At 37.4% G+C, this 26,233-nt stretch overlaps 5 protein-coding genes across 5 annotated transcripts; 3 read left to right on the top strand and 2 right to left on the bottom strand.

The window, feature by feature from the left end:
- Nucleotides 1–1,973: 1,973 nt before the first annotated feature.
- Nucleotides 1,974–8,356, top strand: LOC125194369 (plasma membrane ATPase 4-like). The gene is made up of 16 exons (XM_048092550.1): nt 1,974–2,132; nt 4,040–4,159; nt 4,239–4,475; nt 4,561–5,322; nt 5,409–5,531; nt 5,607–5,711; nt 5,813–5,957; nt 6,050–6,214; nt 6,312–6,550; nt 6,640–6,672; nt 6,770–6,851; nt 6,945–7,105; nt 7,198–7,371; nt 7,451–7,633; nt 7,720–7,901; nt 7,999–8,356. Exons 1-16 carry the CDS (start codon nt 2,076–2,078, stop codon nt 8,093–8,095), a joined length of 2,865 nt encoding a protein of 954 aa, XP_047948507.1. The 5' UTR covers nt 1,974–2,075; the 3' UTR covers nt 8,096–8,356.
- A 63-nt stretch (nt 8,357–8,419) lies between these two features.
- On the bottom strand, nt 8,420–9,864 carry LOC125194370. Its single transcript, XM_048092551.1, has 3 exons — nt 9,638–9,864; nt 9,388–9,558; nt 8,420–8,807 (listed from the first exon to the last, which is right to left on the bottom strand). Exons 1-3 carry the CDS (start codon nt 9,775–9,777, stop codon nt 8,564–8,566), a joined length of 555 nt encoding a protein of 184 aa, XP_047948508.1. The 5' UTR covers nt 9,778–9,864; the 3' UTR covers nt 8,420–8,563.
- Nucleotides 9,865–12,755: 2,891 nt separating this feature from the next.
- Nucleotides 12,756–13,220, bottom strand: LOC125194652. Its single transcript, XM_048092898.1, has one exon. The coding sequence runs from the start codon at nt 13,218–13,220 to the stop codon at nt 12,756–12,758; it is 465 nt and encodes a 154-aa protein (XP_047948855.1).
- Nucleotides 13,221–14,928: 1,708 nt separating this feature from the next.
- LOC125193261 (putative glucose-6-phosphate 1-epimerase) lies at nt 14,929–20,774 on the top strand. Its single transcript, XM_048091033.1, has 9 exons — nt 14,929–15,229; nt 15,886–15,960; nt 18,416–18,472; nt 18,547–18,707; nt 18,804–18,944; nt 19,512–19,614; nt 19,684–19,783; nt 20,159–20,397; nt 20,498–20,774. Exons 1-8 carry the CDS (start codon nt 15,101–15,103, stop codon nt 20,371–20,373), a joined length of 981 nt encoding a protein of 326 aa, XP_047946990.1. The 5' UTR covers nt 14,929–15,100; the 3' UTR covers nt 20,374–20,397; nt 20,498–20,774.
- Nucleotides 20,775–22,464: 1,690 nt separating this feature from the next.
- LOC125193262 (peroxidase 16-like) lies at nt 22,465–24,239 on the top strand. Its single transcript, XM_048091034.1, has 4 exons — nt 22,465–22,779; nt 22,841–23,038; nt 23,124–23,289; nt 23,677–24,239. The coding sequence occupies exons 1-4, from the start codon at nt 22,570–22,572 to the stop codon at nt 24,066–24,068; spliced, it is 966 nt and encodes a 321-aa protein (XP_047946991.1). The 5' UTR covers nt 22,465–22,569; the 3' UTR covers nt 24,069–24,239.
- The last annotated feature ends 1,994 nt before the right edge of the window (nt 24,240–26,233 follow it).

Here is a 26,233-nt window from a genome sequence, read left to right on the forward strand (position 1 = left end):
TCATTGAAATAGATATTGATCACATTCCATTAAAATGTAGTACTCCAATAGTATTAATTCGGTACATATAATCATGCCATTTCCTCCATAGATAATCTTATATATGGTTGACATTTACATACTGTGTTATTTTGGAAGAGATTCGTAATTATTATCATTGGCGGTCAATCTGTACAAAAATATACCTATCTTAATTTTACTAGTATGATATATTGATATGTGTAAGGTTTTATGTTTTACTTCAAAAAGAAGAATCCAAGTAAATTTAAATACAATTAACAAGTTTTTTGTTTGATACAAAAACCAAAAATATTTTATTCCAAGTGGTAATATTTTCAAAACGATTGTCTTATATGTTAATATATCTCGTCCACATTAATATGACTGTGATTTACCTGAACCCATTGTGTGTTAGATACTTAAATAAGACTATAATTTGAACGGTTACTTTTGTATCAATAATTAGATAATCATTATTCTTACGTAACGAATCACCTAATCACATGAATGAAAGTTGGACTCACCCAAATCCTTACAAAATTGAAAATCACAAAGATGAACATCGATTAAAAATATCACACCAATGATGAAATATGTAAATTTGATTTTTGAAATTAAAATTTGGCCATCACACCATTTGATTTATCGAATTAAAATATCACACCATTTGATTTATCGAATTTATATGATTGTAAAAAATAAGGAATGCATTTTTTCATGGGAAATTGTTCTAAATCTCATTATTAAACAGGTAGGATCAAGATCTGCTAAAAAAAAGTCATACTACTACTTAAGATAAAATTTGGAAAACTGTATATATTTTCAAAAATTTATATCATCTTCGTCCCTTAAAAATTGAATTATTTTCATTTGGGGTGTTCCTTAAAATTGATAATTAGTATTTTAAAAAGTAGACCCCACAATCCATTAACTCTATTTTAATTTTTTTTCTCTTCATCTTTTTTACTTTGCTCATTTTTTCTTCTTTTCTCTTATTTTACCAATTCTCTCTTATTTTTTACAAATTTTACATTTAAACCCAAATTGTTTAAAAAATTTCTAATTTTCAAGGATGGCGATAAGTAAATTTTAAAATGTTTTCAAAGTTCATGAAAAAATATCCTTACTCAACTCAAATTTAGGATATTTGAAACCAATATACTTCCATCTGTCTCATGCTACTCGCACTTTTTATTTTAGGCCGTACATTTAGAATTGATTTTTAGTGTAATTAAATTAAAATTATAAGTGTAACGTGACATCACTTAATAAAGAAGCTTTTAACTTAATCAAATGTATTAATTAAATACATTAATTCTAAATTAAATTATAAATAGTGTAAATAGTTTTTGACGAGTTAAAATAAAAGAGCGCAAGTAACACGGGGAGTACTAAATAAATGATTTAGAAGTACTATTTGTGTAAGGGAGGTGTATACCGAGGAAAGAGTTACTACTAACAATAATGAAGAAGTAGAATTTGTGATGCGTGGGCCCCACATAAGGTCTCCGGCGTGTGTGAAGAGGTTGGCGCCCCAAGGCATATTGCAACGGACAACTCACCGGTAAGAAGATAGAGAGAGAGTTAATGCGCTTTATTATATACATACACACCCCCTATACGTATACATTTTATACAAAATCTATCTTTGTTGGGGAAAATACATTTGATAAAATTTGCCACAAATATAGGCAATCCATAATAATTACTTTTCATAAATAGGTGAAATACACATCGGATTCAAATAAAAAGCCAATCAACAATAATTGGTATTTGCTGGAGTATATATACAGCTATGAAAAGGTTAATGCGACAATACTAAGATACGTACAGATATTAAGTGCCTTTAATTTAAACCAGGAGTAAATGTTTAATTATTCAATATTATAAATTAGAAAAAAAATGAATTAGAGAGAGAAGGGTGAAGCCAATTAATACTTGGAAGAGGTATATAAAAGGGGGTGTGAGGCAGAGCATTTCTTCTTACCATTTTCCTCTCTTGGAATGAGAGCTCTTTCATTACTACATCACTGAAACTATTCCATTTCTCTCTTCCTCTTCACATCTAGCCAGCCATGGGTGGTGATAAATCACTCAGTCTTCAAGAAATCAAGAATGAGACTGTTGATCTGGTATAAACTCTCTTCGATTCTCAATTTTGCCTTTTCAATTGATTTAATTGGAATAAGATCTGCTCTGTCTAGCTTTTTTTTTAATTTCTCGATTCGGATTGTTGCTTGCTGCATAAAGTGTTGTTTTGGTTTTTTCATTTGATTCCTTTTCTGCGTAAATAGAATCGATTGTTTAGGGGAATTCTAAAGGTTTTTTAATTTTCACCATTAGATTTAGATAGATGCTTTGCTTCATCTTCCACACACACACACACACACATATAAACGCCGTGCCATGGTTTTCATCATTTTTCAGTTTCCCATCGTTTTCGCCCTCTCGCTTTTTTCTGTCAAAAATTTGTACTTATTCACATAGTCTCTCTCTCTCTCTCTCTCACACACACATATAGTCAAAGTTGTAAGAATCCTAAAAAAATTTGTGTAAAAAGGATGAGAAAGAAATAGAGCTAAAAAACGTATATGTGAATATATTCTTATGCAAGCACATGTAGCTGCTGGCCGATCTTTATCGGCCTAACACTATTTTTTTTCTTTTTTTGGGATCAATTGCGTTTAATTTATTTTATGATAACAATTTGAGTAATTCTAAAGGATGCTCTGTTTATGAAAATTGGAAAAGCCACTTTTGTAGAATCCATATTTCACTAGAGTTAGGCCGTGTTTGGCTTTGAAGTTTGGTATATATTGCTTAATTTAATCTCTACAAGTCATACTATGTTTTCTATATAAATATGGGGTAATTAGTGATTGATGTGTGTGAAAATTAATTTTAGTATAGCTACTTTTTCCGTGGTACGTTTCACCTCACGATTTTTTCGTTTTGGGAAACGCTACCTTTTGTAAGTATATTTCTTAATTCTGGGTACCTTTTTTTCATGTAATAGTGTGCCCTTACTCACGGACTAGGAGACAAAATTATTTAATTTTAATGTTTTTATTTATAAATGATTAAATTCGTTTATGACCCTAGATTCCTTGAGTATTTTTTCTACTACTAAAAACTAAATTGAGGAGTTTCATCATCCCCTAAATTCCAAAAGTGTGGGCCCATGTGAAAGTGGCACCCGCTAAACTGTATTGTTATTGGCTGCGTAACGAAGGCCATTCTTTGCGGATTTGGGTGGGCCCCAAACACGTTCTTTAGAAAGTCAATGGTTATATAGTCCATGTATCTTGGGCCCACATGACCGTTTGTACTATTTCATGTGAATGAACAGTTTGGCCACATTGGTTTGCTTTTTTATAATTTTATTTGTTTATGTGAATTTTTTCTGCAATCACACTTTTTTTTTTCTTCAACTAAAAAGGTTTTAATTTTTCAATAATGATGTCGATTGCGCCCGAGCTAAGTCAGCTCTCTTTGTTGATTGTTGACATTAATGTTTTTTTTCTTGTGGGCTTGTTGGAAAATGGGATTAAAGATATTTAAAAGTCAGCTTTTTTATTTAATGAGATGGGATAGTCACAGATGTATTAAAGATAAATGATAATAAAGTACTTACTGTTGATGGATTATGGTAACATGAAAGTTGAGTTGACTAGAAATGATTTATTTTTTAGTAGTAAATGAAAATGACAACTACGAAGAACAATTGGAGAGCTGGTGATTGTTAAGATTATCAACTGGTGTTAATTATTTGAATAATAGTAGTATTTGAGAGTAGATTCATCTTTATATTCAATAGTAGTATCAAAATTGACCTGATTTAAGATTATGAAGTCTTTATTGCAACCATGTAATAATTTAACAAGCCAGAAGAAGGAGAGAGCTGGTAATCAGTTTTAATGATGCATTATTCTTTTTACATTGTCATGATCAATTTAATCCATGCATATTATTATAGCCAAAAATTTGATATATAGTTCATGTCCAGAACTGACCTTTTTTTTCCTTGTTCAAATAACAGGAGAAAGTCCCAATTGAGGAAGTGTTTGAGCAACTGAAATGCACCAGGGAGGGACTGAGTACCGCCGAAGGGGAGAACAGGCTTCAAATTTTTGGCCCCAACAAGTTGGAAGAGAAGAAGGTATACACCAGTTTCTTGCCTCTTTGATGATTTAAACATTGCATGAGACAACATCATGATTTCGAATAATGTGGTACAGGAAAGCAAATTTCTCAAGTTCCTTGGTTTCATGTGGAATCCACTCTCTTGGGTCATGGAGGCTGCCGCTATCATGGCCATTGCGCTGGCTAATGGAGGCGGAAAGCCCCCAGATTGGCAGGATTTCGTTGGTATTGTTTGCCTGCTTGTTATCAACTCTACTATAAGTTTCATCGAGGAGAACAATGCAGGAAACGCTGCTGCAGCCCTTATGGCTGGTCTTGCTCCCAAAACAAAGGTATAATAATATTCATGAACAATAACGACCTAGTTAATAAGTTACGGTTTCTTGTGATTAACAATACGTATCTGTTTAAAACCAGGTTCTCAGGGATGGTCGATGGAGTGAGCAGGAAGCTGCTATTCTGGTACCTGGAGACATTATCAGCATCAAGCTGGGAGATATTGTCCCTGCTGATGCTCGTCTTCTTGAAGGCGATCCTTTAAAGATTGACCAGTCTGCTCTCACAGGAGAATCCCTTCCAGTGACCAAGAACGCGTATGATGAAGTTTTCTCTGGCTCGACCTGCAAACAGGGTGAACTAGAAGCAGTAGTTATTGCCACCGGTGTTCACACTTTCTTTGGAAAGGCGGCACATCTAGTGGACAGCACCAACCAGGTGGGACACTTTCAGAAAGTGCTCACTGCAATCGGTAACTTCTGTATCTGCTCCATTGCTGTTGGTATGGTGGCCGAGATCATAGTGATGTACCCAATCCAGCGCAGACCATACAGAAAGGGGATAGATAACCTCCTTGTTCTTTTGATCGGAGGTATTCCCATTGCTATGCCCACTGTCTTGTCTGTCACCATGGCTATTGGATCCCACAGGCTATCGCAGCAGGGCGCTATCACCAAGAGAATGACTGCTATTGAGGAAATGGCTGGGATGGATGTCTTGTGTAGTGACAAGACTGGAACTTTGACCCTGAACAAATTGACTGTTGATAAATCCTTGATCGAGGTCTTCACAAAGGGTGTGGACCCCGAGCACGTGCTACTCCTCGCTGCAAGGGCATCCAGAACTGAAAACCAAGATGCTATTGATGCTGCCATTGTTGGTACACTTGCTGATCCAAAAGAGGTAACCTAAATTTCTTCATTTCTTCATATATAAACTTAAATGTCAAAGTCCATAAAGTTCTTATTTTATACGAACTTGATTATTAGGCAAGAGCTGGTATCAAAGAGGTTCACTTCTTCCCTTTCAACCCTGTGGACAAAAGGACTGCTTTGACATACATTGACAACCAAGGGAACTGGCACAGAGCTAGCAAGGGAGCTCCCGAACAGGTCTGCTTGATAAGTCATCTCCAGTAACTTATAAATAATCTTGTAACAGTACTAACTGCTCTTCCTCGCTATCAGATTTTGACCCTGTGCAACTGCAGAGAAGACTTAAAGAAAAAGGTTCACAGTGTTATCGATAAATTTGCTGAGCGTGGACTCCGGTCTTTGGCTGTTGCCAGACAGGTCCGATATCAATAGAGTTCATTCAGACTTTCCTTTTCCTCCATTTACATGTTAACCCTCTCAAGACTCCCGATTTCTCAATAATTGTCTCATGTTTTCAGGAAGTTCCAGAGAAATCGAAGGATGCCCCCGGTGGTCCATGGCAATTTATTGGACTCTTATCCCTTTTTGATCCTCCCAGACATGACAGTGCTGAGACCATCCGCAGAGCTCTTAACCTCGGTGTTAATGTTAAAATGATTACAGGTAAATTTATCGTCATGATATGGTGGCCTTAAAACTAATGACACTTCTGAGTTCATCCTATAATATACTTTCTTGTTTTTTTCAAATTCTAGGTGACCAACTTGCCATTGGTAAGGAGACTGGCCGTAGACTTGGTATGGGAGTAAATATGTATCCATCTGCTTCTTTACTGGGTAATCACAAGGATGAGTCTATAGCCCACCTTCCTGTTGAAGAACTGATTGAGAAGGCAGATGGTTTTGCCGGGGTCTTCCCAGGTGGGTTTTTTTCCCCCATTTACATCATATTGTATCAAAGTTCTCTAGCTTTTTCGATAAGGGATGAAAATTCACATTCTTTTTTGTTGCCATACAGAGCACAAATACGAAATCGTGAAGAAACTGCAGGAGAGAAAGCATATTGTTGGAATGACAGGCGATGGTGTAAACGATGCCCCTGCTTTGAAGAAGGCAGATATCGGAATTGCTGTTGCTGACGCTACTGATGCCGCAAGAAGTGCATCTGACATTGTGCTAACTGAACCTGGGCTTAGTGTTATCATTAGTGCAGTGCTGACCAGCAGAGCTATCTTCCAGAGAATGAAGAACTATACAGTGAGTTTATTTTTCATATATTGTCTACCTTTTCGCTGCACTTTTTGAAGTTAAGCTGTGATTAAGGCGATGCGTTTTCTGTTTTCCAGATATATGCAGTGTCCATCACCATCCGTATTGTGGTACGTTGATTGTACTACTTAAACACAGAAAATTCTTTTGCCTTCATTCTTTGCAGAGATTAATTCCTTTAGTTATTCTTTCTTTCTTTCTTTGCAGTTTGGCTTCATGTTCCTTGCATTGATTTGGAAGTTTGATTTCTCCCCCTTCATGGTTTTGATCATTGCCATTCTGAATGATGGTAAGATTCAGTCAATTTATGTGTAATTTTGCATTTACAATTTACATTCCCACTTTTCATAGTGTAATGAATATATGGTTCCCATGGATACAGGTACAATTATGACCATCTCTAAGGATAGAGTGAAGCCATCTCCGTTGCCTGATAGCTGGAAGTTAAAAGAGATTTTTGCCACTGGCATAGTTCTTGGAGGCTATCTTGCTCTAATGACTGTCATTTTCTTTTGGCTGATCTACAAAACCGACTTTTTCCCAGTATGTATCCAACCAAGGAACTTAGTTCTATTCTTTATCTCCTCTTTATGAAGATTTTGCAGGCAAACCTCACCACCTAAACTAATTTGCAGGACAAATTTGGAGTCAGAACTATCAGAGATAGCGAGGAAGAAATGATGGCTGCTGTATACTTGCAAGTGAGTATTGTTAGCCAAGCCCTTATCTTCGTGACTAGATCCCGCAGCTGGTCGTTTGTGGAACGCCCTGGACTTCTTCTCTTGGTTGCTTTCGCGATTGCTCAACTGGTAAAATACGTAAACCTTTCTCATTAAATAGTTGCGCATCTTCTTTTATCCTTCCTCTAAAAACTTTGCCTTTTATCAGATTGCAACTCTGATAGCTGTGTATGCCAACTGGGGCTTTGCAAGAATTAGAGGGTGTGGTTGGGGATGGGCTGGTGTTATCTGGATTTACAGCATTGTCTTTTACGTGCCCCTCGACTTGATGAAGTTCGCCATCCGTTACGTCTTGAGTGGAAAGGCGTGGCAAAACCTGTATGACAACAAGGTATGCATATATTTCTTGTGTGCAGTCTGAAAGTAACTTATCTTCCCTTCATTGTATAAAATTAATGCTGATCTCGTTGGAATCAGACTGCGTTCACGACCAAGAAAGACTTTGGAAAAGAAGAGAGAGAAGCTCAATGGGCTCATGCTCAGAGAACTCTGCATGGACTTCAAACACCAGAATCTAACAACATCTTGAACGAGAAGAGCAGCTACCGCGAGTTGTCAGAAATCGCAGAACAGGCTAAGAGGAGAGCCGAGATTGCAAGGTACTAAAAACTAAACTTTTAGTTGAATGCATTATTAATCCTATGTTTTCCGCCCAAACTCGAAGATGAGCTTAATTTGTATGCCATTATTCCACAGGCTGCGCGAGCTGCATACACTAAAGGGCCACGTTGAATCTGTTGTGAAGCTAAAGGGGCTCGACATTGAGACAATCCAGCAGCATTACACTGTCTAGACAAACGCCTAATGAAATCACCGTGAGGAGCTGTTCTGGGGGCAAGAGAGTATTTTCGAAGAACAGACGATAACCTTTTAGATAAAACTGTTCTTGAGAGGAACAGGATGCCTAATTACTCATTATTTCTTCTGTTTCTTGTTTCTTAATATAATGCCAGTTAAGCTGCCCTAGAAAATGGGCTGATCTTCAACTCTTTTATGAGTACAATGGCATCTCCCTGTTACAAATTTTCATAATTCAGGATCTTCTATTTTTCCATCTTCACTCTCTAGCTTTCATATTTATCTTTGCTAATTTATAATGGTCCTTCACTCATGTGCATGTTGTAAGATTCAAGAATGTTGTTTTAATGAAACAAGAAGTTTCGACCAGAAGTCTGTTTAAGAGTGAAATATGTACATAGGAACACCAAAATCGAACAATGTATTGTGACTCTCGAGCCACATCTAGGTTCAGTTGGTGGTTTTAGTATTCATCGTCGTCTTGTCTTGATCTGAATAATCTCCTAATAAATGCGGAAGCTGCACCGAGAATAATGAAGAGAAGGAAAAGGTCGAAACCCCCTCCAACGCCAACAGCAATGCCTGGAGCTGGAGCGAAGAATGAGAAGGGAGACCAGCCCCATCCGCCATAATATGGCACACCAAAGCCGTAGCCATACCCACCCACTAGAGGAGGCGCAACTGGAGGGTTCACATATATATTCGTCCTGCAAACATTAAAGTTTTAAGTCGCCAGCCAGCCGTCATAGCGCATTGCTCCTCCATTCTATAAACGTCGTGTAGTACATTGATAATAATGACGGAAAAATTCCAAATTTCACAAGTACTATTATTTCAACCTTCATAAATTAGCTATCCAAAAGTAAGTCGGAAACAAAATAAATTACTCTTCCTTCCAAGTTTTTTAATCATCTTTTTCGTTAGTTGAGAGTTAATTATTTTCTACAAAATATTGCTAACTATTTGTTACTGGTAGCTATGTCAACAACCTTGTTACATATGTCAAAACAATGACATTTGTATGTCAATTAATGTCTTTTTGTTGACATTAAAAAAGAGCAAGAAGAGTTGGCATACAAATATGTATAAAAAGACATTTGTATGTCAACAAATTCGCGTGACAGCTATAACAAAGCTGCTAGACATAATTAGCCGTTAGCAACTTATCACATTTTCTTTCTTACTTAACACTTTAAACATCAATTTTTTTAATAATTGCGTGCAAATAAATGCCTTTTAACTATCTTGGGACGAAGAGAATTCTGCTATCAAGAACGGATAAATTACCTTGAAGTGTTGGGTCTTGGGGCAGATACTCGTGGCGCCGATGGGCGAAAAGCTTGGCCACCAACCCTGCCACCAGTTTTAGCGGCGGCGGCGGGATCAACAGATCCGAGTGTCAATACCCCAGCCGCCATGGCAGCCAAAGCCAGCTTGGAGAGCTGATTCTCACTAATCCTGCCATGTATGATAAGATTGAAGAAGTAGATGATGGAAGAAAAGAAATTCAAGTGTGTGGAATTAGTAAAGTAATTACCTTGTGGAATCATTATTGGTGCGGTCCCCTTCAGCGCGCCGACAGGATATGGAGAAGTGCTTTCCGGCAGCTGGGAGGATGCTTGGTGTTGCTTGTCTCAGTGTGAAAGGGTTTGAGAGGGAGATTAAAGCAACTGACATTATTGGCCACTTATCAGCTGTTAGACTGTGTTTGTGGATTTGGAATAAACTCTTCCTATTCCTCTTCTAGCACACTCTGAGGATTGATGATTTTTTGGGGCTCTTCAATCGCTAACACACGATCCCGAATGCTGACACGTGGACTCATGAGGAGTTCCAAATATAATTAACTCCACTCATTTAATCGCTTCAATTTCCTAACCCAAAATCTTACCGCATCTCGTCTCTCCACTTTAAATCTTCGATTAACGCCCGGCTTTGATCACCCGCAATTTTTCCTACTTCATCCTTCACTAAAATAAAATATAATAGATATTTTATGTTTGCGAGGGGTAGAGTAGGAAAAGTTATAGGTAATCCAAGGTGATTAACATCGGGGTGCACTAACATCATTTCGCGAGCACATACTCCTTCGGGCAACGACATGCACTGCCACCATTAACTTCAGGAAGATCTAATTGAACACATCACATTGAAGGATATTTGACAATGAGTAGCTAATTTCACAAAATTATGTATTTTATCGCTTAATAAATTGTAATTTTAGCATTTCAATTATGAAATTTGACTGTCTTATTAGTTTTATATTTAGTAAAATATTATTTTTTAATATTAAGTGTTTTAGGTGCTTTTATGATAGTTAAATTTGATTCATGTGTTGACATTTGAAAGTAATTACTCTCCATTTCGATTGATGTTTGGATCCCATTGTCGAGTATGTATGGTTGCTTTGTGGCTTAATCCGAGGTTAATCGCTTTGTGAAGGTATGCCCGGAGTGTGGTGTAGCTAGTGGTGGAGTTTAATGTAAATGACTGCTAAGATAAAGCAGCCAAAAGAGACCGAGACTCCTAAAGTGGTCCGGAGGAAGTATAAAACTAATGTTGTTTTAAAAATAAGATCCACATCCCACCAACTTTTTAACTCACTTTTCATTACATTTTTTAAAACCCGTGCCGGGTCAAAGTGTGCCAATATTTAGGGGATGGTGGTAGTAATGGGCCTCACATCCCGCTAACTTTTTTCTAATCACATTTTATTATAAAACTAATATATAAAAGTAGGATACACATTCCATTATCTTTGTTTACCACTTTCTTTTAGATTTCTTAAAAATCCGTGCCGAACTCAAATAAAACTCCTAAAGTAGGATGAATTTATGATTAAGTTGTGAGATTATTTAGTTGGAGGAGATTGACTATGACAAATTATCACATGACTATTCGTTTAGGATTAAGTTATGAGATTCAATCTCATGAACTAAACATAATACAAATTTAATTATGAGATATCCTCTCTGTCCACGAATAGGAGTCCCGGTTCATAATTACCATATATGGTGAGAAGACCTCACATTCCACCAACTCATTCCACTCACATATCTTTTTAAACTAATATATATATATATATATATATATATATATATAAATGAGACATATATTCCAGTATTCCTCTAACTTTCTTCCATCTACATTTTATAACATTTCTTAAAACTCATGCCAAAAGAATTGAGGCTCCTATTCGCGGAGTATAACCTTGTGAACAGTAAACCCCACAAGGTATTTTATGGTGGGTTTAAGGCCATCTACAACGCTATCTCTTATTCATCTCTTAACCATCTCATCCTTTAACTATTCATGAGCCCCACTGTACTTTTCAATAGTGGCGAAGCCAGAATTTTAAAGTTGGGGGGTCCAACTTACTCTTCTTGGTTCTGAGATATTTTTTTCTTTCGTTGTCAAAAATTGATGCAACCTAAGTGAGGACTTCGAGAAAGATGGATAATATGTGCAAAATAACGTTAAAATTGAAATTACTAATAATATTTATGAGATACATTTATGGATCTCTTAGAATTCTATGGAGTAAAAACTAAAGATAAAACTAAATAAAAGGAACTTTGTGAGCTAAAACAAATAAAATACTTATATAAATTAACTGAAACATTGAGCTTGGGGGAGTCGAACACTGACTGATGGGGAAAGGACAGAGCACAATTAACCAACTGCGCCAGACATCCACATTAGTCTCACTAACGTAAGTATGTATAATATAGTAAATGCTGAAATTGGTGGGGGGACCATGGCCCCCCTGGCCCTCATGCGGTTTCGCCACTGCTTTTCAACCCATCTCTTAACTAAGAGACAACACATGCATCCCTCCATCTATTAACCATCTCATCACTTAACTATTCATTCAATTTCATCTTTTATTTTTATTTCCAACAAATTCAATTAATAAAAACGCACTTCATTAAATAAAATAAAATTACAATTTAAAAACCTAAAAAAATAAAAAAGACATAATTTTAAAACTAGAAATTACAAATTACACACTTAAATTCAAATCACAAAAAAATGGAGGCAAAGAAGTAGAAGAAGGAATTCTCTAGTGACGTGATAACGGTTGCCAAATTTTGCCCAAATGTGCTCCATTAGATCCTCCTGGAGTTGGGCGTGGGCGGTAGAATCACGTGTCCTTACCCGAATAGACAACCGCTCTTGCAAAGATGGATGCACTCCACTTCAAGCGGACTACTTGCGGTTGAGCTTCCCGGAGTTTCAGGGTCGAACCAATTTCCCGCCTCAGGTGCTTCGTCGGGGACAATCATGTTGTGCAAGATTATGCACGTATACATGATGTCGACCATATTATCTATAAACCACGTACGAGCCGAGACTTTGATAATGTTAAATCGAGCTTGGAGAACCCCGAACGCTCTCTCCACATCCTTGCGAGCAACCTCTTGCTTCTGCGCAAAAAGAGCCCGTTTTTCGTTCATAGGCCTGTTGAACGTCTTCACGAAGGTTGGCCACTTCAGATAGATGCCGTCGGCGAGATAGTACCCCATTTTATACTGGCGGTTGTTAGCGATTAAGTTGATGGCCGACGCTTTACCATTCAGAACTTCGGTGAAGAGGTCGGATGCGTTGAGCACGTTGACGTCGTTGTTCGATCTGGGGACCCCAAAATACGCATGCTAGATCCATAGCCGGCAGTCGGCAACGGCCTCGAGTATAACGATGGGGTGAGTGCCTTTGTGGCCGCTCGTGTACGATCCCTTCCACGCCACAGGGCAATTCTTCCATTGCCAATGCATGCAATCGACACTCCCAAGCATCCCGGAAAATCCATGCACTTGTTCGTGAAGTTGGAGCATAAATTGACAATCTGCGGTGGTTGGCTTCTTCAGAAATTTGTCGGTGAAGGTTGCCCGGACGCCTTTGCAGAAGTTCAACAAACAAAGTCTCCCAGTGGTTTCTCCGACGTGCAGGTATTCGTCGAACAAATCTGCCGTTTGTCCAGTAGCAAGCTGACGGATAGCTGCAGTACATTTCTGGAGCGTCGTGTGGCTAGGACGGCCAATAGCGTCGAACCCTTCTTTGAAGTAATCTTCCCGGGCCGCCAATGTATTTGCGATATGCAAAAATAGCGCGCGTGACATACGGAAACGGCGACGGAAGTAGATATCTCCCTATACCGGTTCCGACTGAAGTAATCGCGTACCAACCTTGCGGCGGCTTCCTCCCGGTTACGATGGATGTAAGTCCGGGATCGCCTTTGAGGAGACGCGGCGGCTTCCTCCTCCCTACGTCGATCTTCTTCTAGCGATTCTTCCATTATTCGACGCATTTGCTTAAATGGATCCATGAATGGATTAAATTTGGGAGAAGAATAATTTGTCGGAATGATTTATAGAAGTGATTGGAGAGGAAAGAAAGAGCGATGAGAGAAGAATAGATGTGTGTGTGTGTAAAATGAAGAATGAAGAGTATTTATAGAATAAAAAAAATATATAAAAATTCGACCGTTGAACGGTCATATTACCGTTTTTTATTTTTATTTTTATTTTTTCGAAAAATCATTTTTTTAAAAAGAAATCAAATTATGACGTCATAATTACGATGCCCACTCGCGGGCCGGCGAGTGGGCGTCACGCCTAGCACCAGCGCGCGTCACGTGGCGCGCTGTCTTGTCGCGATGCCCTTCCGCGCGAGACACGGGACGCGTTGGCTCGTCTCTTCGGGACGAGATGGAGGTTGCAACGCTATCTCGTCGCCGTCTCGTCTCTGCGGGATGAGATAGAGATGGCGACGAAATGCGTTGCGGATGCTCTAAGGGACAAAATTGTTATTTAAGAAAGAGCGAACGTGAGAACAACAATAATATTTCGTCAAGTGATGATATGTTCCTTAAATTTATAAATTAGTTAAAAAAGGTTGTGTATTTTAAATTTATTACTCCCTCCGTCCCGCTTTAGGAGTTCCGGTTGAATCGGGCACATATTTTAAGAAAAAAGTGTTTGAGTGGGTAATATATAAATATTGTAGTAAATGTTGGGATCCACTTTTAATTGAATGACCAATAAATAAATGTTGTAGTGGATATTGGGACCCACTTTTAACACTTTTTTATTAGTTGTAGTGGATGTTGGGACCCACTTTTAACACTTTGTATGCATTTTTTTTTTTAATTTATCTCAATCGGAACTCCTAAAGCGTAACGTCCAAAATTGTTCAACCGAGACTCCTAAAGCGGAACGGAGGGAGTAGTAACTATCCAACGATTAAAAAATGTAGTTAAATTGTGTACTACTACTTACTATTTGATATAGTAGCAAAGAATTATCATCGCCAATAAAAAATTAAATGATGTCTCCATTACAAAAGAAAATTATTTTATTTGATTGAAAAATATTCCCTCCACTTTTAAAAAATAGCATTTTCATTTTGAGCCGTTCTTTTTAGAATAAAAACTTTAGAATTTTTCTGTTTTAGAAATGGACTCTACGAACTTTTTCTCTTCCTCTTTCTTACTTTACTTATTTTCTTTTACTTTTTCTTATTTTATCAATTTTTCTAACTTATTTTCAATTGTGTATTAAAACTCATGTCATTTCAAATATTTATATTTTTTAAATATAAAGAGAGTATATACTGACATAGTCGAAAATAAACATATCTAAACTTAAGAATTTTCTTAACTGATTTTAGAATTGCGAGGGAATTTGATTAAATTTTTATTATTGCAATATTAGCAAGAATCTAGTCGAATTTCTTGTGGATAAAGGAGGAAAAATCGATTAAGTAGAAGACAAGTGAATAAGACTTGGCTACCGATAAAGCGGTGCCCCACCCGCCCACTCTCTCAAAAAGCGAATGTGCAAATTCATAAATACTGTATAAAAACTTCCATTTTCCGTCACATAAATTTCTTCGCTAACTGAGGATTTACTGCTCAACGAAAATCCAGAGAATTCAATTCAATTACTATTCCACCTTCACACCTCACTCTTCTTCGGAGCTTCATCACTGACGTCACGATATGTCATCCGCAGCGCCGTCGCCGGTTGTGGCTCCAGCGGTGACCGAGAATCCTGCGGTGCAGATAAGCAAGGGAATCAACGGCCTCGACAAGGTCGTCCTCCGCGACTTTCGCGGCAGCTCCGTCGAGGTACTGCCGTTGAATTAATCTTTGTTTTTTCGGCTCTAACGTCTCCGTGCGGTTTCTGCTGTGTGTTTATGAAATTCGGAGTAAATGGCTGGTGATGTAGTGAGGTTAGAGTGGGAATTGATTGATCTCGGTCTAGCTTCGCTTGATCTGTAACATTTATGTGATGAGGAGTGTGCGGATTTAGGTGAATTCCTAAATGTGATGTACTATTACGTTGTGCTTTGGTGCCAATACAGTGCCATTTTTGGATATCAGTGTGATTCGGTAGGGGTTTAGGGCGCAATGTGGAGGGTTTATGCATTTCAGTGCTTAAATTGTTTCCAGTATCTGTCATTGTTTGGATTAAATGTTTATATTGTTGCGCATCTGTTTAAACTGATGTTGATTGCTTAAACTGAGAGGATTTTAAAGTAGTTTGGACTCACTTTTGATTATAACGAAGAAAATAAATGTAGTAGCTGCAATTTTTCTTCATATCATGATCTCGTGGATTCGTATCTTACTTTTGGAGAAGACATTGTTATGTACCATTCAAATATCTCACTGCTCCTTTGGTAATTTGCTATATCAGAATTTTGTTTACTTCAGGGGCTATATGTGTTGAATGTTCTTTATTTGCTATGTCGTCGAGCTTTATGACTTCTTCTCCTCTGTAGGTATATCTTTATGGTGCTCATGTAACATCTTGGAAGAACGAGCATGGAGAAGAGTTGCTTTTTGTTAGTAGTAAGGTATTCTCCGTGGCCTGTTATTGACTTCTGTTGCATTATTTACTATTGGCAACTTTGGCTGGTCTTACTTTGTGTATTTCAGGTTCTTAATTGCATAAGCATTTGATTTAGCTTGCTGTTTATAAAGCTCCTTAAATTTTACTGTTATGGATTCTTATATTTCAATCTTAAATGCTGGTATTTTTTATTCAGAATTGTTATGTGCAGACTACTCATGCAATGGTTTTATGCTGTCCTACCATATCTTGAGATGTTTTTTGGTCATACCTTAATATGGTTGCTGCAACTTATTTTTGCACTCGACAGAGAGTTCTGAGTAAGCAAGTTTGCTTGTACAGTGACCATTTTTCTGCTTGCATATTTCATTTCACTTCAGAATCAATTATGCCTTTCAAATGAGCGTTTAAAATGTCTATTATTAAGCCCACATTTCACAGCTTAGGTTAGTAGAGTAATCTAGAATCAAGACAATGCTTTGCTGTTTCCAATATGTTTTTGAGGATCTTTAACTTTAATTTAGTTTGTCTTATTAGTGAGAAGAATTAGCTAGAATCAGTGTTGTTAGGGTCGCGGGGCGCACTGGGTCGATGAGGTGAAAATTCGGGTTGCGGGTCGACGAGTCGACGGGGTCGAGAGACCCACAAATTTAGGCTAATTTTTTTTCCTTTTAATATTAAATAAAATAAATATATTGCTCTAATGTTTATAATATATCAAATAATATAAATATCGACGCAATTCATGTGAATAGAGATAAAGTGGAAAATAGAAATGATCAAAATATCACATCAATTCATAAGTCATAACACAATAAATAATTGAAACCATTGTCTGAAAATATCAAAACAAAGGAATACTATATGAAGGGTGGCAGCAAAAGATCTTTGAATTGTTTATGTTTTTAGGAGTGAAGAGGCCGAATTCTAAAGTGTAGAAAGTAGGTTTGAAAAGTTTGATGTGGTGCATGCATATATATAGAGAATTGTGATTGAGAGAGTCAGAAAACATGTGAGAGAATTGAGAAAATCAGAGATAGCATGTGTTTAGGGCGACCCACGCGACCCAGCGGCGACCCTGTATCTCGATCAACCCACCCATGTTGGGGCGGTGATGGTCTCGACCCAGGCGACCCGGGCGACCCGAGCGACCCGAACGACATTTTTGACAACACTGGATAGAATTAAATAACCTGTTTGGCTCCGTCCCGTAGAAATAGGCCATTTAGGGTTGGCATGGGTTTTAATGCATATTGGTAAAGTAAGATAGAAGGTGAAAAAGTTTCCATAAATGGATATGGTCGGTCTATCTCTATGGGATGGACAAAAAATGAAATTTAGCCTATTTATATGGGACGGAGGGAGTATTACGAGATTAGCTGGTCCTAGCATTAAGTTTCAGAAATTTGTGTCTCCAGAACAAATTCTTTTTTTTTTAAAAAATAGACAACTTCAGTTAAAATTCCAAAATTATTATTCCTTCTGGTTGAGGTTTGATTCTATTATCTTTGAGGGGTAGTGTACCATAGGGGTCAAGCATTCTTCTTTGCAAACTGCATACTGTAAAACAGCTAGCAACCGATCCTACCCCTTTCATCCTTTTCGTGTATTGCGCGTTCTTTGCTACACTAGCTATTGCAACCAAAACTGTCATGCATATCTTATTTTACCATACAGAAGATACTTCAAATTGGTAACTAGCTGAGTTAAAGTTTCTTTTGCTATAGTGCATATTAAAACCTTTCTGATGTAGTTATTTGATAGTTTGACTAATGCTCTTGCTTTGGTGGATGCGGTGAGATTGACCTTGTAGAACTCTTGCACTGCCTAGCTTATTGAAAAATGATCAGAATAGGGAATATTTTTTTGTGGACCTCCGGTTTCTGCTATTTAGGCCTTCTTGCTCTTTTCTTTTGGTACATGAACTCACTATGTATCAAAAAAATTTCGTACATGCCAATTTAAGTAATTTGAGGCAGAAACTATTTACTGGTGGATGCGTCTGTTTTCCTCTCTCCTTACTCCTTAATACTTGTGTGTTAGAGAAGGTACTAATCAATGGTTCAGGGGAGTGGATTTCAGGTCTATTTTGGTCTCAAAAGCCATTTCCCCTCTATGCAGGGCTGTAACTACAGAGTTTATGCCTTCAACTATCAGTCGATCTATATACTCCCTCCGTCCCATAGAAATAGGCCATATTTCCTTTTTCGTCCGTCCCATGGAAATAAACCCATGCCAACACCAAATGGCTTATTTCTACGGGACGGAGGGAGTATGATTTAAGTAATTTTTGGAACATTTTTATGTATGTTAGCTAGTTGTTGTCAGTTATATGAGAAATCCTAACTTTCTTTTTTCCTTTACTTTCTCCAACTTGCTTAACTTGTACATGGGTAGTGAACTGCTATGTCATGATGTGTATTCAAGTTTCCTACCTATATTTTAATTTTTTTACTCAGGCCATCTTCAAACCTCCAAAGGCGATTCGTGGAGGCATCCCTATATGCTTCCCGCAGGTAATGTGATCTTCAATATGCTTCCTTCCTCTTGCCTGATCATGCTCCTGACCTATAGAGCTCTCTGTTTTCAGTTCTCTAACCTTGGACCACTTGAGGCTCATGGATTTGCTAGGAACAGGTTCTGGTCCATTGATCCTTCTCCACCTCCATTCCCTGTCAATTCTTCCAACAAGACATATGTAGACTTACTTCTGAAGAGCACTGAAGAGGACATGAAAATCTGGCCTCATAGGTAAATTGTGGACTGTATGCTTTATTTATTGGTGGGACATTTAGGTTATGATCCCCTGGAGATGCTCTCATGTTTTGGTCTCTGGTTCTTGTGCAGTTTTGAGTTTCGCCTACGGGTAACTCTGGGACCTGCTGGAGATCTGATGTTGACTTCCCGCATTAGAAACACCAACCCTGATGGAAAACCTTTCACATTCACATTTGCCTATCATACTTACTTCTCTGTTTCTGATATCAGGTAGTTTTACCATTTCGTTTTAGATTTGAGCTATGAATTGTTCCTAAAGTGATTATATTTACACTGTATGCAGTTGCCTTTCATATTATGTTACTTTATTTACTTATAACAAAATTTGCATGCAACTATGTAAAGAAATTGTATCCTGCCTTCTTTACTATTGACTGGGGACACTTGTAATGCATCACTGCTTGTAGATACAGAAGCAAAGGTATTCAAGGCACCAAAACCTTTACATCAAAGTTCACTGTTACAGTATGCACTTATGTATATGGATTGGATATGCTTATAGTTCTTTTGTTATTAAATTAAATTTACTTTGTAATACGATAAGTTAATGTTACACGAAGATGCTTTGATAGCATATGAAGTTATGAACAGTAGTGGTGAATCTAGTTCGTGGAACTTTAATTCTGGAGAACTTTGATTTGGTGCCCACTGCCCTTTCTTTTTGTTTGTTGTTAATATGGTAATATGTTCCAAATATATACCAGCGAAAAAGTATAACATGCATAGCATTTAATTTTCAACTGTGCTAACTATAGCATTTTGTTGAATTCATTGCAGTGAAGTACGTGTTGAAGGATTGGAGACGCTGGATTATCTGGATAATTTGCAAAACAGACAGCGATTTACTGAACAAGGGGATGCAATCACTTTTGAGTCAGAAGTAGGTATCGGCTTGTTGCTAAATGTGTTGGCTAATATAACCATTTTCTATTTATTCAATATTGCTTAGGTTGACAAAATATATCTGAGCACACCTACAAAGATTGCAATTTTGGACCACGAGAAGAAGCGAACTTTTGTTATTCGTAAAGATGGTCTTTCTGATGCTGGTAAAGCTGTTTTTATCTCTTTGCATACTTAAGATTTTATGTACTTTCTCCAGGTTTGAAAAAACTGTTTATTTTTTGTTTGAATACATTTATACAGTGACTCTAGCATGATCCTACCTATCTGATCTGCAATGCTGTTAACATTGTTGCAAATGCAATTAACATTATGTGAAAGAAACTGGAGGGGAATGATGATGATTAATAGCCTTACTTTAAGAGAATTTCAGGCTAGTTACTTTACGATCATGTGGTAAAACTTGAGATTTCTATCTATGAGAAGAAACCTAGAGAACTTTGCCTTGCTAAAAATTGCTACTATTAATATGGTTTTCCGTAGTTTTGTGTTTTGACACAGAGCTTTGTTTTGTTTGTAAGTTGTCTGGAACCCTTGGGATAAGAAGGCAAAATCAATGGTTGACTTTGGAGATGATGAATATAAGCATATGCTGTGCATTGAGGCAGCTGCAATCGAGAAACCTATCACTTTGAAGCCTGGTGAAGAGTGGAAAGGAAGGCAAGAACTTTCTGCTGTGCCTTCAAGTTATTGCAGTGGGCAGCTTGACCCTCGAAGAGTCCTCCAAGGCAGCTAAAAGTTCTAATATGCTTATGTACAGGTATCTTTAGTATACTGATAAGACCCCCACTCCGTGATAATATGCTTAATAATCCTCTTAAGTCCATTTTCATATAAGTGACTTGATTTTGTTGGTGCAGGTGCTTGACCGGAAGGTATAAGGTGCCATCGATATCTGTTCAAGACCTCTTTTATCGTCTTGTCCTTAATACAGTAATCTATCTGATTTTATCACTTGATAAACTGGGACTGTTTGGGCATATACTTGTCAAGTAAAAACTATCGTTTTCGCTGGGCATGCGAAGCCATATCAAATGTAATCAAGAAGCATGCCTACATAAAACCAGATGATTTTGAGTGTTGAAATGATTCTTTGCTAAAGTTATATACAAACGAATCCTCTAGGTATTGATTTAACTTTAACTCATCTGACTTCTTACATCTACCACCTGTTATCCATCTTAAATTTCTATAATTGCTTATTGGTAGCATAAATTTGGTTTGATATGTGCTTAGGATTATTTCATTCCATTAGTGATCTATCTACCCAATAGCAGTAAGGAATAGTGGATATTGGCCTCTTATCTTGATTGGTGGAATGTGGCAAATCAGCCCATTGATTTTATTCTGGTGGTAAATTGTAGTATTGGGTTGTTTTCACTTTTTATTACTATAATCTGCATATATATTTTTATTTTTAATTTTTGTGTGGGGGGTGCTTAAGTGGTGGCCCAATGTTCTCTTTCTTTATCATCGCCTATAAAAGTCAGTGCTGTTTGGATTGTACACTTGGTTCGATTTATCCATATATGTATGGATATCAAAAAGTAGGAACTTAAAAATTATATACTACTAGTATTATATGTTTGAATGAGTGACACAATCACAATAATTTGTAAAGGAGAAGGTTGAATGATGGGCAACAGCGAATCTTTGCTTTGTATAGCACTGTCAAGCATGTGAGGTTAGGTCGATTAGGATAAACGTCCAATTAAGCATTTTATCAACAATACTCCGTATACAACAATAATTTAGTCGAAATTTGATTGGATAACTTTAACAATAATTATGATATTAATCACGGGCCAGATCGTCACTCCCTCGCTTAACCAATTATATGTGGCCAACACAAATTTGGCCTATAGCTTTTTCTCTTCTTCTTTTTAGAAATTGAAGAGCGGAATGGTCTCTTATGTACAAACTTGGCTTCTAGCTTTATCACAGTTCTTTTTTTGTTTTCATGCGAGCATGTGAGGCTAATTTTTGTGATTATTATTTATTGATTTGTACTTTAAACCAAGCAACATCTAGTTCAAATCTAGTTTGCTAACTCAATTGAAAAGATATGTAGATGGAAATTTCTACGTGGGAGTTGGAACGTTATAGTCCCGGGTTTTCTACTTGTTATTAGACCAACTATCGTTTACTAATTTATAAAGATTCCCTTTTTTAGAAAAGGAAAAATATGAAGTCCTTAATGACGCTATCATGTACAATAGTGAATTAAATAAAATCGTTGTCCCAGTTGGTCCACTTAATATTTCCTCTACTATATGTGTTAATTATTAGCATTGCAAGTCTACTGTTTGTATAATTAATGTATAACATAATTTGAATATGCAGCTCCAGCTGTCTTATTTCAGCAATTCATAGGTCATTTCATATTTTCTTACAGTCCTAAATGGAAGCATATTGAAAGATGAAACATATTTTGTCTGGATATCTATACAAATCAAGACTTTGCCAGTTCAATTCAACTGTACATGCCAATTCAACTCACCTCTTGATCAAAATTTCACTTGTTTTTTGCCTAATTTTTCTTGAGTTTTTCATAAATTCACTTGTTAAAACCTTCAGTCAACCCACAGGTTTTAACATGCAACTAGTCCATGTGCATTTACACAGATTGCAGCACACGTTGCAGCAAGAACTAGCACAAAAGCATGCATAATGACTGAGTAAATACAATCACAGCTTGATCCAATCATTTAAAACAATTAATCATCTAATTAGTCAGCTCTAAAATACAATTCAACCTTATAACTAATAATATAAATAGAGGACAACCCTACCTCAATCCAACCCAACTCAACAAGTTGCAATAGTCTAAGTGTAAAAAAGTCACAACAAAGATTTTCATTCTTGGAATGTGTCAGTTATAAATAGGCCTCTCCATCTCACACCACAATCACCAAAGTGTAAAAAAAACAATATGGAGAATCAAAAAGCATTAGTGTTGCTTACTCTTACCCTTGCCATCCTAACCACCTCTGCCAATGCTCAACTGAGAACTGACTTCTACAGAAGCACATGCCCCAACGTTGAGTCCCTCGTCCGCGGAGCCGTGCAGGCCAAGTTCCGGCAGACTTTCGTGACTGCTCCGGCCACCCTCCGGCTTTTTTTCCACGATTGCTTTGTCAGGGTACGTATGAATAAATTCCCTCCCATCCGTCTCAAATATTTGAACATTTTTTTTTCTACAGGGATGCGACGCTTCCATTATGATCGCGTCGCCTAACGGGCAGGCGGAGAAGGACCATCCCGACAACCTTTCACTTGCCGGAGATGGCTTCGATACTGTTGTTAAGGCCAAGGCAGCCGTGGACAGCAACCCTCAGTGCCGGAACAGAGTTTCATGTGCTGATATATTAGCATTGGCTACAAGAGATGTTGTCAACTTGGTATACATTCTAACTACTACTATAAAATCATAATTCATCATTTTCTAAAGCATTATTAATTAATGGTTATTTTTCATAAATTAAGGCTGGAGGTCCAAACTACCCAGTGGAATTAGGAAGAAGAGATGGTAGAATTTCTACCATGGCCAGCGTACAACGCCGTCTACCCGGTCCGGGCTTCAACCTAGACCAGCTCCGGACCATGTTTGCCGAGCACGGTCTGGACACAACCGATCTCGTGGCATTATCAGGTACTCCCTTCGTCCCATGTTATCTGCACTTTTCTATCTCGGTCGTAAATTTTGGATTGATTTTTAGTAAAATAAAATTAGTATTTTAAGTTTAACGAAAATCACTTATTAAGACATTTAATTAACGGTAATATACTAATTAAATACTCTAATTCTTACTTACAATAGAAATAGTGTAAGTAGTTAGGATGAGCCGAACAAACTCCCTCATTCTCAAAACAATAGTCTCCTTTTATCATTTTGGTCTATTCTAAAATACCAAGTTTTTTTCAATTATAAGATGGGGTCCAAATATTCTTTTACTAACAATGCTCTAATCAATTTTATTCCTCCCTGCTGTTTTCGCACTTTATCAATTTCACATTAAAATCTGTGCCGTCTGAGCAGGGGCCCACACGATTGGGTTCTCTCACTGCAGCCGTTTCTCGAGCCGGGTGCGGGGGCGGGGGGACCCGACGCTGAATCCGCAGTACGCGGCACAGCTGAGGCAGATGTGCCCGGTCAACGTGGACCCGCGCATCGCGATCAACATGGACCCGGCGTCGCCCAACACGTTCGACAACGCCTACTTCAGAAACCTGCAGGGAGGGAGGGGGCTCTTCACCTCCGATCAGGTGCTCTTCACCGACGGCAGGTCCAGGAACACCGTGAACCAGTTCGCCAACAGCAACACCGCCTTCAGCCAGGCCTTCGCCACCGCCATGACCAAGCTCGGCAGGGTTGGGGTGCTCACCGGCAACCAGGGTGAAATTAGGATTGATTGCACAAGGCCTAATTAAATTTCTTTTTTTTTTTTTCATACCAAATTTAATTTTTATTGCATGTTCATATTTGCAAATAAGAAGTAGTCATGTATTTGGTGAATTTGTTGGAGTGCCTTACTTTGCTGAGCTTGTAATAATGTGAAGAGTGAAGAATGAAGAATGTGATTTTTTCGAGTTCTAACAAAATATTGTGTACATAGTTACGCTCAAGTACTCAAGTAATCAAGTTTGTGAAACAACCAAAATCATTTAAGAATTTTATTTTCAATCATAATTAACCAAATACCTCGTACACAATCTCACTTTTAAGCAATTTAAAGAGCTTTTCGAGTGGCCTAGGAAATGAAAAATAAAGAAAAACAATGAGAATTTGTGGGCCAGCCAACTGAGAGCTTTAACCAGTAAGGTCCAAATTTATGTATGAATCTAATTGAAATTCCTAATGTACTTACATTATATGAAAAGCTTCGACTTACAAACAAATTCATGGATTTAATTACCTTCTCATTCTATTGATAATAGACATCCCCAAGGTTTAGGAACCACCAGTTAAGGTTGCGAAAAATCTCGAACCAAAATAGAATCTTGAGTGCATTTTACGGTTACGGTTCATGTTTGTTTCGGTTTTCTGGCAATTTTTGCAGTTCTGGTTTGGTTTCAAGGTTTTTCGGTGATTTTTCGTTGTTCCGGTTCAACACTGGAATAGGCGATTCCGTCATAGTTTCAGTTTTTGGAATTTTTGAACTTGAGCTAGCCTGCGGTTCAAAGTGTCATGATTCTAGTTCCATTTTAATTTTGCGGTTCTGATTTCATGATTAACCGCACATTCACTAAACCTTGGGCATATCTAATTGATATCAACACAATCACACCGGTATAGCAATACAAACACACTACTGTCTACTCCACTAGTATATCCACAAAGACTTGCCCCTATATCAACATTCAGTAAAAACATGCAACATAAACTTCCTCTTGTTGATGTAATAAACAATATCTAACATAGTATATTAAAAATATTAACAAAATGACACAAATATATATATATATATATATAGAGAGATGTATTCATATCCATTTTCAATATATTGTTCAAACATTCAACTGAATCTCAGCCCCACGATTTTGTCATCTAACAGTTAGATTAATGCCATGTGTCATTTAATAATGCACATTTTCATTCTAATAATGTACACTGACTAATAATGTAGCATTATAATCTACTAATGTGGATTATCATTCTAATAATGTACACCGACTAATAATGCAACATTATAGTCTAATAATGTAACACTTGTACATGCATAATGTATGTAAATATGCCTGTAATGCAAGGTTATTCAAATTATAGAAAATACTGTTTCTCCAAACGACCGGCTCCTGTAATAATTCTGAAAACGAAACAAGTACTCAATTCAATTAATGTAAAAAATAGATAACAATAATGCACAAAAAAACTTTTATAATAAATAATCATTTAAACAATCTAGTTCAAAGTGGGAAGAAATAGACTTAAACACTGAGCATAAAACGCAAAACAAAGAACAATAATGTTGTTATAATGAAAATTAATCAAGATTTCCTCTTTCTCCGTTTCAAGCTCTTTAAGCATAGGACAATTTCTAGAGTCGTGATGACACAACTCATCGCACGCCTTACACCGTCTAAGGGGCCTAGTAGCATCCTTGATAGCATTTTCTCTCTTCGAAATCAGACGACTAGCGGAGCTGCTCGCGTGCCCCTTCGTCTTTACCACATCCGGAGGGTGGACCTCGACGACTTCCGGCCTTTCCATTCCATAAAACTGTTCAATCATTCGCCTCTTCTCAGAAGCGGATGGAAAAGGAGTTCCAGCTTGAAGTGAATTACCAAGTTCCTCCAATCCACCTACGAATGCACGAAGCACATCAATGTCCGTCTCAAATCGACGAAGAAAACCATAGAACAGTGAGATCCCTTGCTTTGAAACATTTTGCCTTTCATCAACAACGGACTGTGTAGGTAAAGTCTCATCAACATGTTCATGTACAGCCTTAAACAGCGGAGTCTTCATCCATCTACTTGCATAGTAGTTATCCGGAATCTTTTTTACTTCATTGTTCCGGAACAAAAAGAAGACATGGCTGCACAGATAGCCCTGCCTACTGAATAGTTTGCAATCACAAGAATATGTGTCGTCA

Source organism: Salvia hispanica, chromosome 6, assembly GCF_023119035.1.
Source record: "Salvia hispanica cultivar TCC Black 2014 chromosome 6, UniMelb_Shisp_WGS_1.0, whole genome shotgun sequence".
NCBI classification, from domain to species: Eukaryota; Viridiplantae; Streptophyta; class Magnoliopsida; order Lamiales; family Lamiaceae; genus Salvia; species Salvia hispanica.